This window comes from Rhipicephalus microplus, chromosome X (genome assembly GCF_043290135.1).
Source record: "Rhipicephalus microplus isolate Deutch F79 chromosome X, USDA_Rmic, whole genome shotgun sequence".
Taxonomy (NCBI): domain Eukaryota; kingdom Metazoa; phylum Arthropoda; class Arachnida; order Ixodida; family Ixodidae; genus Rhipicephalus; species Rhipicephalus microplus.
In genome coordinates, this window is record NC_134710.1 from 266,389,283 (window position 1) to 266,404,490 (window position 15,208).

At 44.8% G+C, this 15,208-nt stretch overlaps 1 protein-coding gene across 1 annotated transcript in view; it reads left to right on the forward strand.

Annotated features, from left to right (window-relative positions):
* Positions 1–14,641, forward strand: part of LOC119161543 (carboxypeptidase D) — a 71,669-nt gene extending 57,028 nt beyond the window's left edge. Inside the window, exons 8-9 of the mRNA XM_037414083.2 lie at positions 10,761–10,927; positions 13,889–14,641. Coding sequence (XP_037269980.2) covers positions 10,761–10,927; positions 13,889–13,984 — 263 coding nt within the window. The 3' untranslated portion in view covers positions 13,985–14,641. The remainder of the gene's footprint in view (positions 1–10,760; positions 10,928–13,888) is intronic.
* Positions 14,642–15,208: the final 567 nt, after the last annotated feature.

A 15,208-nucleotide genomic window follows, 5' to 3' on the forward strand; every position in this document is an offset into this window, starting at 1 on the left:
TTAAAATTGCCCACGTGTGTTCTCACCATTCCTGGGTAATATGAATTGTGAATCAATAGTGGCACATACCCGTTCGCAGGTGTGTGCCACTGTCCGGCAGAAAGTTTTTGATGACATATACGTGACGAGATGGTGACAATAGTCCTGTCATGACCAGCAAGTCATATTAGTCAAACCATGTTACCCTTTTATACTAATTTTGGTTTACACTAATTTAAGGCAGTGATCACGAGAGCACCCTGACATAGTCGGTTAGACAGACAGACAGACAGACAGACAGACAGACAGACAGACAGACAGACAGACAGACAGACAGACAGACAGACAGACAGACAGACAGACAGACAGACAGACAGACAGACAGACAGATAGATAGATAGATAGATAGATAGATAGATAGATAGATAGATAGATAGATAGATAGATAGATAGATAGATAGATAGATAGATAGATAGATAGATAGGAAGGAAAGAAGGAAGGAAAACAGGAAGGAAGGAAGGAAGGAAGGAAGGAAGGCATGAAGGAAGGAAGGAAGGAAGGAAGGAAAGGAAAACTTTATTTCTAAAGGTTTGGGACAGGGGTCATGAGCTTGATGGGTGGGGCCTCAAGTCCAGGGCTCCACTGGCTGCTGCCACCTGCCTGACGTGACGCAGAAGTGCAAGCTTCACCTCTGGGTCAGAGCTGGCCAGCTGTGCTTCCCATTGCTGAAAAGTATTAGAAAGCTTGTACTGACCTAAAAAGGTATCTAAATCTGGTGGTCGACTTAGGCACTCCCCACGCAATGTGGTAGAGCGATGGTGAGCCACCACACCTCAGACAGGCATGCCCATACAGCGTTGAAAAAAGTTTGTGTAATCATTGAAGATTGGCAAATACTCCTGTTTGAATTCTGCGGAGGTCGATCACGTCCTCCCCTTCTAATGATTTGTGGGGGGCGCTGTATTTTTGCCGCATGCCTCATTGGCTAGCAAGAACTTCGCGAGCCCCATCGTGGGGGTCTAGTGGCTAAGGTACTTCCTGCAGGTCGCGGGTTCTAATCCCGGCATCAGTGGCTGCATTTTCGATGGAGGCGGAAAAGTTGTAGGCCCGTGTTCTCAGATTTGGGTGCACGTTAAAGAACCCCACTTGGTCGAAATTTCCGGAGCTCTCTACTATGGCGTCTCTCATAATCATATGGTGGTTTGGGGACCTTAAACCCCACAATCAAGAATTTTGCGAGGGGCTATTCTGGATGGGTCATTATCCTCCTCGATAGCTTTCTCCTGGGGTGTTTCAAAGAATTGAAAGTGCTGTCGAAGCTCTGCTCGGTTCGTGAGCCCTCGAGCAAAAGCGTCCGCACTTTCGTTTCCCTCCAGGCCTGCTTATCATGGACACCAGATCTGCCTGAATTTGTTCGTCAATCTCTGCCTAAGAATTTGCTTATTTTTATCGGAAGGCGGCCTCTTAAAAAGAAACGACACGCTTTCTGCAAGTCGAAGATGATATCGGCTGTTCTCTCTCTGTTCCTGCGCCTTCATTGCAAGAGCAATGGCAAAGCATTCCGCTTTGGCGATTGGGGACATGTACAGTGATGCACAGGTCATCATGCAGTTGTCGTTGCTAAGTACTGATGCAACTGACCGTTTAAAACTGTACCTCCAAGCGTCCACATACAAAACATTTGATTTGTTTTTTAATGTTTTTCGGAGCCATCGCACTGTCTTCTCTCTGTGCTCTCTGTTTGTTTTTGCGTCGATGTTCTTGGGCAGCGGTGAGATCGAGATCTTGCTGCGGACGGGGTCCGGGATTTCTACAAGAACCTCGTGCAGGTTCTGGGGGTATGGCGGGAAGCCGACCCTAGCGAGTACCTCCCACCCCGCTTTCGTTTGACTTAGACGATTTCTCTGCACAGTCAATACCGCTGTGTTTAGCTCAGGGTATGTATTATATATACCGGGGTCTAAAATTTTGGGTTGGTATGCTTACCGGTAGCCCTAGGTCCACTTTGTAGGCGCCCCTATTATAGACTTGATGGTTTGTTCTTCTGATTTGTTTAACGCGTGGAAAGGTAGACTATGTGTAACCTTACATAGTACAAGCACCTGTACTAATCTAATTGTGTCTGCTTCCTTTATTTCCTGTTTTTGGCATGTTATTCTATAGATCATTCGTGAAACTTGTTTCGTGACTGATTTTATTATGTTTATTGTATGGTTCACTCGTCCATTACTCTGAACCCAGTAACCCAGAATACGTGCGATGGTTACCTCACGTACTTTGACACCTTCAATGTGTATGTCGATGTTTTTGTTGCTTTTGTATGTTTCCCCATGTACCCTGATAATTTCAGATTTTATAGATAGATATAGGCAGACAGACAGACAGAGAGAGACAGACAGACAGACAGACAGACAGACAGACATATGCCAAAATTGCTTGTAGTATGCAAATAAATGTTTCACATTCACAATGAAGAACCTTGCACTGGCGACGCAAGACTGGAAACAGCGGAGCTGATAGATCTAATGGCATTTCTGAGGTAGTGTCAAGTTTGAACTTGACTCATGCTAGGCTCAAACTACACAACGTCTAAACTTGGCTGATGCTAGGTTTGAGGTTGGTTTATGCGAGTTTTTTTTTAAATTATTATGGTCACTGAATCAGCCAAATTAACTGTTGATTGATTGATATGTGGGGTTTAACGTCCCAAAACCACTATATGATTATGAGAGACGCTCAAATTAACTGTTCCAAGTTAAGCTTGTCCAGTGGAGTTTATTCATTTCATTAAATTTGACGTTCTACCCCTTGACCATTGGTCCTGCGTTTCTCACTGGTGACGAAGACGGGATCCAATCAGTTCGCCATCGGCGCCTGCGTTCCCTATTGGCGACACATTGAGCCTCGATAATGATAAACCTCTTCTTCGGGCGTACGAAACTTCCTGGGGGAACCCATAGCTAGGAGTGCATTTTAGGCGCACGCGCATTCGCAGTAACTGTATTCATGAAGTGTCTAGTAACACAAATGGTTGCTTGGTGCCACCAATTTTAAGTTTTACAATGTCTCTACTGAACAGCCAGCTGCTCGGCGTGACATTACCCCTGCTGTCGCAATAACCCGGCGTGGCGGCTCCTTTGTCGGCTCGGCGATGTCATGGCTTCAGCGCGTGTGTGGCTTGGCATGGCATCAACGCGTAGCGAGGCCAGGTAGTGATTAGCTTTTGCTGTTGCTATGGCAATGGCGCAGTGAGGCTTTCACCTGATGACAGCCGTTTTTATTATTGGCAAACAGCTCAGCTGTTAAAAAAACAAAGACAAAAAACCGCTTACGCCGTGGCAGCAAACCAAACTTGTCACCGAGAAATCAATTATGGCTGGTCCCCTCTCCATTGCCCGCTCAAGGCCTGACCTCACGTATGCATTGTAGGGTGTCTGCGCGTGGCTTTTTGACGCGGCGCCGCGGGTTCCCCAAAGGGAGAGAGAGGGCGTGCAATTACGCGAAGCTGCGTGCTCTCCCTCGGCGAGGAAAAAGGGCACGGCACTGGGTCAAAATATCATGCGCTGACACACTGCAACACATACATCTGCTCAAGCCTTTAGAAATATGTGGCTAGGTTTGCCGAAGAAATCAACTGATATTCTCCAGCATAGACGTCAGACTCTGCCTAGGCGGTTCTGCGAGAAATGCCGCCACCAGCGCCCTGAGCGCCGTGCTGGCCATAACTGTGTAGTGTACATAAAGCCGTCCGCAAGCGAATGTGCGTGGGCCCTCTGTTTTTGTTCGTGTTGAGGCGCAGTTTCAAATCAAAGACCTGGCAAGCTTCTTCCGTGAGTCCAACCTCGCTTTAGAAAAGTAGGATGCTTATCAAAGCGAACTGCGGGTACAATGCAAAATATGTTTTACTTATTTCAGCGTGCTCCAACTCATAATTTAAAAGCAAGCGAGCATCGCATGACACATAGTTCGAGGCAAGCGCTCCGACCTGCGTTCAGTAACTGACAAATGCGTTAAATTTGGGCATGCACATGATGCTACAGCAATGATGTGAACAATTGAGGAATGTATCTTACGATAAGTGAAGCTCGCTTTATCCGGCACGAATGGCCCCGGCAATCTTTGCCTTGGCAGTTGCATTCTCAATTCACCTCTCGCTTACTGTGCGTTCAACTGTGGCATGCTAGAATTTTGAACTGACGGTTGTATTCTGTTTGTACCGTATTTACTCGCATAATAGGCGCACTTTTTTTTCAGAAAATCCGGCTCGAAGTTAGGGGTGCGCCAATTACACGGGGTAAAATTTTCGAAAATTTTTTCAACTCGGTTCTCACGCTTTAAATCTGCACACTTGAAACGAGTTGTCCATCCAGAGCTGGCTTTGAACTCTTTTGCTTCGATGCCCTGCACTCGGGCTATTCTGCGCGCCTCAGTCTGCACAATATCCAACGACACAGCACAGCCGTCTTGTCGTAGCTCCCGTATATGCCGGACCAATTGCTCTACGACGTTCGGATACCTGCCGGTCTTGGCACCCCGGAAAGCTTGTCGTGTCTTCTTCGTCGCCTTAAGTTTTTCTTCTTGGTCCCTCCAGTACCAAATACTGGTTTCTCCAACGCCGAAATGCCTGCTTGCAGCCCGGTTGCCGTGCTCCAGCGCGTACTGCACTGCCTTCAGTTTAAACCCAGCCGTGTAGCTCGCGTACTTCCCCATGGTGGAACCAAAGTTCAATACACGACCACAACATACGCACACCGCTTGCAAAATGGCGTTTCTTTCTTTTTCTCTGATGGTGGTGATGGCGATCGAGCCCCCGGCGTTGTACACGTGACCTCCAAAAAGCGCGGCGATTTGGGGGGTATCAGTAATTGATGGAACAGCCATTTTTTTTATCGCTCATGGAAGCTTTTTTTTTTCAAGTTTTATTTCGACAAACACGTTGGTTAGGTCGTTGCACTTCGAATTTTTTTTATTTGCTCGTCGATTTGCCTTCTTTTTTTCTTCAGGGTACGGGGACCGCGTTCCAACTGTATCGCTGGGAGGTAGAATCGTTTCTGATCACGGCCAAGTTCGGGGTGCGCCTACTATGCGCGGAATTTTAAAAAAATCGAATTTTCCGTGACCAAACTAGGGGTGCACCTATTATGCGAGTGCGCCGATTATGCGAGTAAATACGGTATATACATCAAATGGGGATACATGCGTGTCCACTTTTTTTGCATGTGTACAAGGAAAGGCGAAACCGAGGCAATCGGGAAGACCAACGCCAAGACAAACCTGATCGTGGTCACGACCAACAGTTAGCGATTTATCTGTATGACGTAAGCGTTCAGATTTGCTAGGTGACGTTATACTGAACGAAATTTTCGCAGCCAAAGTTTTTAACCAAATTGAAAGATTGGGCCCTGATATCGACAAAGACGGCCTTCATTCTAGCCAGAAACTACAGGAAAGCCGCATCTAGCAGCCGCGCCATGAACTACAGCAGGTGAGGTTTGGTGACATCACAGCTACTCGAAGCGGGCAAGGCAGCAATGCCAGCTACCGCACGCGTCTCTCGACTCGCCCATCTCCCCCTACGGTTCCTCGAACTGGTATGAATAGCCCAAGTTGTGAACAATGCTCCTGTCTGGGGTAAAGAATCAGTGCTTTTGTGGAAAGGAGGATGGTGGAATGAAACATGAGGTGGAGAAAAAAAGAAAAGAACAGGAACTCATGCACCCACCATCCCTCAACACGTGTGATGCCATGGCAGCCGCTCGCGTGCAACCGCCGCGCGCTGACAATCCACCAGTAATACAGCCAACTCTTCAAAAGTACACAAAATTAACTCTCTTTCGGAACAGTCGCATTTTCTTCAGGTTTTTTTTTTCAAATTTTGTCCAGTATTTTTTTTAAGCTGTAACTTCAAAGCCTGCGTGCACGATGCTGTGTGGTGGCGACTACTTTAGATTATCAGTGGTCGCGGCATCTGCTATGTTTAGAGCATGATGCACCAGTCTACTGTTGCAGGGCACGTACCGCGGTCAGAGACTCTCTTGAGCTTCATAATCAGTTACCACGATTCTCAGTCAAGACTTTACTCAAAACAATAAAAGCAGACCTACATTATTACACTTTCTCATGTAACTGGCTGTGCAGAATAACAGTAATTCATTAACGCAAGACATTCGCAACGGCTCATATCCAGCGCTCCTGCTGTACTACTTCGCGACAGCCACGAAAATTGATAAAAATGAAGTCCTTTGCGTCCATGTAAATTCACAACGCAACAGTACCATCGACTGAAGTCTTTCTTCGCTGCGCACGGAGCTGTTTCGTCTGCTTTTGTTTTCGCCGTCATTCAGGCAAGCGATCCAGCAAGCACCTAATCGTGGTTCGGGGATGGGAGAGAAATTAATAGCTTTTTTCTGAGTGTTCAATGCGCAATCACACCTAATATTTAACTCAGTCATTGTTTCTCATGTACTAGTTGCACCTGGTTGCGCAGCAATTGTGCAAAGGAGTCGGGCTTCGCACTACCCAAACCTGCACCAACAGGTAGCGCTACGTGTCTACAAAACTGAAGTCTGAAGTTTCTACACATTTGGGAATACGATCATGTATGCAAGCCGTCTGTGAACAAAACAGCCGGTTCATAATGGCGTCCCGTGAAGTAGGCAAACTAGTTTGCCGACGGCCTAACCACAAGTACGCGTTGCAGCGCGTGACTTTCTCCCGTGGTGCCGCACCCTCCTTTGCGCAGCTTTGTGTTGCTGCGCACCCTCTCCCTTACTATAGGAAGAGGGCGCGGCGCCGCGTCAAAGAGCTACGCGCTCAAGGGACGGGTGGTCAGACTTTTAGCGCAGAGCATGCAGCAATCACTGCTGGACATGAGACGAAATAAATCATTGCATCTCGACAATACCAGCTTGCGTCGATCGTGCATTATTACATGTCCCACATGTGCATTGGGCCGTTTGCCATACTGCTTTCACTTGAGGCATGAGCCGGTGTCAGAATGCAATGCACATTGTATAAAATAAACTCCAGTATCACCCATCTTCGACTCGTTTCAGCTGATGGACCATGGGCCTCTATTCTATAGTCCTAAAGCAGCTTTTTTGAAGTAATCATTGAAAGGTTTCTTCAAGAGAGCTTAGTGCATCGCGAAGTTCGCTTTTTTAATCTCTCGATAAATTAAGAACGAAGTAATATAAATTTGTTGCACGCTTCAACCATGCAATTTCTTCTTTCGTACCAGTGAGCACGCTGAATTGATGATATGTGGGGTTTAACGTCCCAAAACCATCATATGACTATGAGAGACGCCGTAGTGGAGGGCTCCGGAAATTTCGACCACCTGGGGTTCTTTAACGTGCACTCAAATCTGAGCACACGGGCCTACAACATTTCCGCCTCCATCGGAAATGCAGCCACCGCAGCAGGGATTCGATCCCGCGACCTGCGGGTCAGCAGCCAAGTACCTTAGCCACTAGACTACCGCGGCGGGGCGTGAGCACGCTGAATGCTACGCAGCAGGAGAAAATGAAAGGAATACTGCAAAGCAATCAAGTTCTTCACACACACAAAGAGTGAATAACATCTGTGACTCCGTTTCGAATTGTTAATGTCACTAATGCCTCCAATGTACACTGTGACGGCGTCCAAGTGGGTAACATTTCGGCATGAAAGCTCAGAGGCATTCTCACAAATGTCAATGATAAGTTGGAGAGACACAATTTTTTTGCTGTAGTGCATTAAAATCTTTGCAAAGACTGTGAATACGTATACATTTGTGAAACAGGTAATTACAAAAGAAGGCTGCGAGAACATCTTAATGATGTCAGGAACAAGAAAACTGATTGATTGATTGATAAGTGGGGTTTAACGTCCCAAAACCATCATATGATTATGAGAAACGCCGTAGTGGAGGGCTCCGGAAATTTAGACCACCTGGGGTTCTTTAACGTGCACCCAAATCTGAGCACACGGGCCTACAACGTTTCCGCCTCCATCGGGAACGCAGCCGCCGCAGCCGGGATTTGATCCCGTGACCTGCAGGTCAGCAGCCGAGTACCGGAAGAAGAAAGCGGCTTCTTATGTCCTCGCAGAGCATGTTGCGTCTACTGGGCACGATATTGACTGGGATAAAGCATGCATCATTGGCACAATAATAAATTTGTTTCCGCGATTGAACATAAAGTCTTTAGTCATTCATACTACTGCGCATATGTTGAACAGAAATATCGGGACACTCCCTCCTGTGTACGCGCTATGTCTGCAACTCGTGATGACACGTGCTTGAGAACAGCGCACTACGCCGTTTGCATTCATTGTGAACAAAGCTCTCGTGCAGGGAGCCGAAACGTCTTTTTAATTTTTGTGTATTTTGCCTTGGTCAGGGTTTTTGCTATTTTGCACCATGTTTGTCCCTGACCAGATGGGATTCTGTCGGTCCCTTGACTACTATACACATTTGCTTGATATGAACACACATGAAACCCTAATGCCTTGACACCTGGGGATCGCTGTTGGCATGGCTTCAGAGAACTCCTGCCTATTCACCACTGTGGAAACGTTCTACCAGAAACTCATGACAAATTTATAGTATTCATAGTATGGGAAGATTTCCATCACGTGGTGGCGCTTTGTTGTGCACTCAACGATATTGACATTTTAGTTCGAATTTAGCGAGCCACAGAAGCCACTAAAACTTCCCTCTGTACCCATAGGTGTGTGCAAGTTTTTCCAATCTTTGCGAGGGAAATGTGGTAAAGCAGCCTCAAGCACCCACATTGCAATCCATCTAGCCCTCACAAAGATGGCGGCGAGCGATAATCATATCTCTTTTGGCATCTGCTAGCCAAAAACATTCAGGTTAGCTCAGAAATAAGAAAAATCGCCCTGGAAGGTTCTGGTGACCCAGACCCATCCAGGTAGAGAAAAACGCTGACAGGAATGCCCTCTCTGGCTAAGGCAGTGCGTGCGTAGACAAGTAATCCGAGGTTCTTGCGTCGCAAAACCATAAATGACATGATTATGAAGGACACTGTGGAGAGGAGGGGGGGTGCTCGGGAAGTTTTGACATCTGGTGTTCTTTGACGTGCACTGATAGCGCATAGCTTAAGAAGCCGTGGCGTAACGTTTCGAGTGAGTTGGTAGGTCATACATCTCTTTTCAAACACCACACTTACAAGCACTCTGCAAATTCAGCTATCTTTGCGTAGACAGGCTAACATATAAGAGGAAAGGGCAATTGAGAGCTGTGTTGTGCCTGTGTGTGACACGTCTTCCTCTGTCCGGGATTTTTAGACACTATAAACCTGTATTGAAAATTCTGGAGAAACCCCGCCCAGATGACCAAAGCGCGATAGCTGATCGCCTCTGGGCATAAAAAAAAGTTGTCCCGTGCACGCACTCGCAATGTTCTCAGATGGTGGGGCAACCGGCTGCCTAGATCATCACGTTAACCTGGAGCGCACACACATCAGAGCAAGCTTGTGTGAAACCGCCTATGAGGTAGAAGTGCCGTTAGCTTCAACCGTCCCGTCTGGCTATAAAGTATTTTGTTCGTGATATTGTGAGCTGTAACGACCTAGGCCAAAGGTCAGTAACCTTTTCAAGATGAAGGCCGAAATCCGTGACGCCGACACGGCAAAATAAAGGGGGGCGGGCGAGGCTTGTAGCCAGAGTTTTTTTAGGGGGGGGAGAGGGGGGCACCAATTTGATTTTAGAAGTGGCACGCCTTCAAAATGGCCATTTTTTGTTCTCTATGCCATGGCAAAAAAAATTCGGTGGAGCACCTGCCGGGTGTGCCACCCCCTGGGTACACCCCTGGTGGGGGCATGCTTTGCAGGCAGAGGAAAAAATCGGTGATCTTGCAAGGATGTAAAAACCTGGGATGTAAATTTTGTTTCTTTTTCTTTTCCTGTCTAACCGCATCTGTTGTCGAAACGTTGCTTCTGATAGGAAGTGACAGAGAAAGGGGGTTAGTTTTCAACTTCGTGCCAAAGGCCGTATACGGCGCGCATGTCGCTGACTTCTGATCTAGGCAATTTCACTACAGTTTAAGTATCCATAAGGATTGTCCGCACCACAATCTATTAGAACTTCTGTAGGAAACATGAGCAAAATTACATGACTAAGCCTCCTACCGAAGCAGACCTAAAACTAGTATTACCCAATTTTCATCTTCAGTCTTCTGAATTGAAGTTTCACGCATGTTTTTTTAGAAATGTCTTTTATACCGTTACAGTGTCTGACATGAAAATTAGGGCATGACTGAGCGTCAGTCCTTCACTGCCACATGTGTTTCAACTTTTCTGCAGCCACTTGACAAGGCGAATATGAAAGAGAAACGCAAATGCAGGACATATACTCAAGTGTTCAGGACATTAGAGAAACAAAGTGGCAAGAAAAGGCATTAGAATAAGAGCGCAAACACCGCAGAGGCATTAACACGGCGTCTTACTTCGATTGGTTTTCTTGTTTTTGCACAACTTGCTCAATTCATGTGAGGGTGTGTTTGCCAGAACGACCCTACTTTACCAAAAGTTTGATTGCAAAGTTAAAGAAATTTCCCTAGAAACAGCAACAATCCTGAAGCTTCCAAAGGCCTTGAAAGTGTACTTTTAATTTCAATACCGTATGTGGTGTATAACGTCTGAAAACCACAATCATTACTAAAGCATCAACTAATTTCAAGGGTTTTTAGATTATCTGTACACATCCAGGTACAAAGTAGCACATAAAATGTGCAAGCTTGAAGAGCTGTCAACATAAAGGATATTTTGCTTTGCAGGCGAGAACGGCGAATACTGGCGGCTGCTGATTCCAGGCACATACATGGTCAGAGTTTTTAAGCAAGGCTACATACCCGCCGAGAAAAAAGTGGTTGTCAAGCACCACCCACACACGGAGGCCCAGCGACTAGACTTCCAGCTGAAGCCAGTTGCTGCACGGGCCATGGTAGGTTGGCCTCAACAATGCATACCTGAAAACGTTTTCCTACGAAGGCTACATGTATTGCGGTTTAAATACCACATGTCTGCCCCACTCTGGCTTGTAATGTTATGGCTTTACCACTTGGTTACAGAAATTCGTTGGGCAAGCTGTGTAGAAAGACGAGCTCTTTCACCATAGATGTTGCAAACAATTTTTCTGATCTTTAAATCGATTCACTTGATAAGTTATGTCCATTAAGAATTTCACGGATCTTTTAATTAATTCCAATTATAAGTTATGTGCATTAATAAACTCACAACCTTCTGCTGACATCAGTTACTTCTTAAACGAATGCTAATAATAACCCTTCGTACCGCAGCATCCACTGATATTGAAAAAAAAAACATAAGTGTAATGGGATCAGGTAAGTCAACACATTGCTTTAAAATTAGATTTGAAATATTGGTATTATTTCAGCATGTCTTAAAAACGTCCGTTTGTGTCCACATCTGTGAATAAATTGTGGTAGGTGTGCACAGAACAATTGTGTTCATTTCAAGCCACCTTTAGAGGTCTATAAGTTCACTTAAATTCATGTCTGTAATATTTAATTTATCTAAAAAAGAAATGAATTACATAGTTTTTGTGCGAGTTATGTTACCTTATGAATGACCCCTCATCTAGGCCATCGCAGTAGAGTACAAAATTTACCAGTCGGGTTTTTCGCAGCACAATTTTCATCAGACCCTTTGTAACAAACACATGCGAAATTCGGTAATTGTGCGTCGTTTAAAACATGACCTAAAAGTAAGTTTTGTAAGTTGAGTTGTCACGTTTGTGGGCGCCAGACATACAAACTTCATGTAAGAGCTGGTAAAATGCGGAATGTTTGTTGTAGCATTGGCATTCTTGATGTGCTGCTTTGTAGCTAAATACAGCTTCTCAAAGTTTTGTTTTGAATTTCTTCGGCCTATTCTGGGCCTGGATTAAAAAGCTACTGACACGAAATTTCACAATCGAGATAGCTTGCGGAATAGTTTTCGCTAACCTGCCTATATCTTCTATAAATCATATAAACAGTGAATAGAATGGAAGGTATTTTGAATGAAATTTTCAAAACTCTTGAAGAAATTGACACCAAGTGGCCCCATTGTGACCCCCTTAATTTTGTCATATCACCATGCTAGAGTCAATAAAACAAGTTATAATTACGTCATGGCCGCCATTTCTTTTTTGCCGAGTTTTTTCATGTACTTTTCAGCAGCTGCTCGAGAGTGTATGGCTGCAGTAGATGCGTCGAAAGTTGTTTTTGGCAACATTCCTGTCTCATTTCCTCTTATAAAGGACTTCTTGACAATGTTATGAATGCGAGAGGCCAACACGGTTCCGAAGGCGCCCTTGCACCGAACTCCACCGACATGTTCACCAGCCGTTTGGTAGCGTGTGTTACTCAGCTTGCGACAGCTTCTGCGCAGAGCTGATAGACGAGTGGACGAGACGATGGTGAGTTAAGGCAAGGTTTATGCACAGCATAGAAATAGAGGCGTTACAACCTAAGCACTGGGGCCGACAGCTTAGGGACTCGAAGAGCCGAGATGTCTTCTCTAACACATATGTCTACTGTTGGCGACGCGCCGCAGGGCCTTTTTATCCGGGTGGATCCTTTGAGTAACCAAATGTCCAAACAGAACCGCCACTGGCCGTGATGTCGGAATCCTCCAATGGAGCCCGCCGCTGCGCATGGTTGCACCAAGGACGAGGGATGTTGCCACTCATTGTGTAAGACTCGCCAGACTGGAAGGCGCCGATTGCTTCAACGGGCTCGTGGGCTGAGGGAGCTCGTGGTGCGTTGCGTGACAAACCGGCGCCACCGCTTCATGACGTCGTTGAGTTGATTGCATCAGGCGGGCTCGATTGCTGGCCTTCATAAATTGCCTTTGCAGAGCATTGATGTTCGGTGTGGACTCGCAGGCGTAACAACGCGCACCGTACAGAAGTGCGTCACAGCTCTGTGTGATGAGTGGAGGGAGAGCTAACTCCACAGGTGGTGACAGTTTCACCTGTCGTTTTTGGAGCACTCTCAAGGTGAAACTGGAAAGTCGGTAATAAAGAGCCCATAATCAACTAATCCGTTGAGTGCTACAGCAAACGATGTGGCGTGTTATGACAGACGGGCAATTAGCGTAACATATTGCTGCAATAAAACAAGAGGCCAAAGGAATTTGTGCCAATGTCCTTTTAAGTGATGAAGACATGCATGCTACAATTTCGAGCCGACAACTGAAAGCAAATGTCTCATTTTGGGGAGCACGAATAATTATCAAGAGAGCTACGAGCACTAAAGGCCTCCTGAAGAACGCCACTGCCGATTATAAAAGCATTCAGTTTGAATGTACCTATGAATGCATTGGTATGATGATAAGTGACTATAAAGATGACAAAAACACGTTAAAGAAGAACTTTGAATGGTGGCGATGATAGAAGCATAGAACATGAGGATTAAGGTCTTAATGATAGCAATAATTAATGATGATGGTGAAAGTGTTGAATCAATGGTATTTGCAAGCGGCCGTGCTAGTCTTTATGATGATGATAATAATGATCAGCAGTGATAATAATAAATAATGTGCTAAAAGACTTGTCGGAAGGCAAGGTTTCCAGGTACAAAAAAAGAATGACGTACGAGGTCTAACTGGTGTTACCTGCGTTCATATACGTGGACACCTGTTACAAATCTTGAATGTTTTGAACTAATTTCAACTTTCATATTTATTGTTATTGCATACACAGAAAAATTATGTACTTGTGTAAAGGAATTGGCCATGAGACAAACGACTAGAAGCTCCTTCTAAAAGAACAAAATTCAACACCAAAATTAAAAGAAAGTGCCATCCACAGTGCTCACCTGTTATTCACAAAATCCTATTCTGGTGCTTTTACATGTGAAAACATTTTGCAATAGCCTATTCGTTTGTTTCCCTACAGGAAATGCTACTGGAATCTGAAGCTTACATGGACGGAAGCCAAGAGCACAGGCTGCTCTCACTACCACACCCCCTGAAGCAGATGCAGCCCATGTGATTGCCACATCTCACCCAAAGCTTCAATATGCCGATACTTTTAAGCGGAAGGTTTCAGGAAAAAAATATTTCACAGAAAAGGACATCTAGCTGTTGATAACAATGAACAAAAGTAGCAGCATTTGCTTAAAAGCTCTCAAACATATCCAAGCAACAAACACAAAGAAATGAAAAGAACACTCATGTGCAGGTTTGTACATGTATGAACATGGTTTCAGAAGAAAGATGGTATACAGTATAATTGGCAAAAGCATTTGAAAGAGACTAAATAATAGCGAAAAATACTGCCACTTTATGAGCTTGAACATGCAGTGAAAGCATGAAAAAAGTATTCCAAAAGGGTAATTGGCATTAACAGTAAACAAAATGCAACAAAGGCATAAGGTTCGCATATGCTACTCTGTTTCAAGCTATTGATAGAAACTTCCCACTTTTAAAAGCGGCCACAAAAATGCTTCATGCATTTCACTTAAGTTATACAGATACACATATCTATAACGATACAGTAAACCCCTAGTGCAATGAAGCATTCTTTGAGGCACTGTGTTGTCGTCGTTATACCATCAAAACAATGCAGGTTTTAGATCAAATACCTTAATGCCATGAGACAACATTACGCAGACTGGCTTAGAGCATAAACATGCGGGTCTAAAAGCACAAAAATCGCTATTTTTTGAAGCATTGTTTCTTTCCTTGGCGTCAGTGTGACTATACAAGCCACACACTGAATACCTTATAATAAAGCAAGATTACATGACTATGAAGCAAAATTGCCTTACTAAAATATTGTTCCTTCAAATAACAACAGTGGAACCTTACATTTGGAACAGCTATTGTAAAGAGGCTGTTTAATCAAAGTTGAACTTGAAGGCTTACAATTTACAGGAAAAACTGTGTTGCTTATGCTGCTTCCTTCTAGTTTTGTCATGTCACATCTTTCAAGTCTCACAGATGATTACATTCATAGCTTTTCATCAGCAATAGGAGTTTCAGTGACAATTTGCCACAAACAATCGTACACATACTTCATTGTTAGTGTAGCCAGCTCTAGCCACATTACCACAATGTGTTCAGGAGCAGCACTACATTTTTAAAGAACAGATCAAACAAAAACGTATTTGCTGTATTCAAGACTTCATGATATTAGGGGTTTACTGTCGTTTTTGTTTAACAGGGGTATGTATATATTTAAAATTTACCACCCCTAGGTGCAACATGAAGGCTA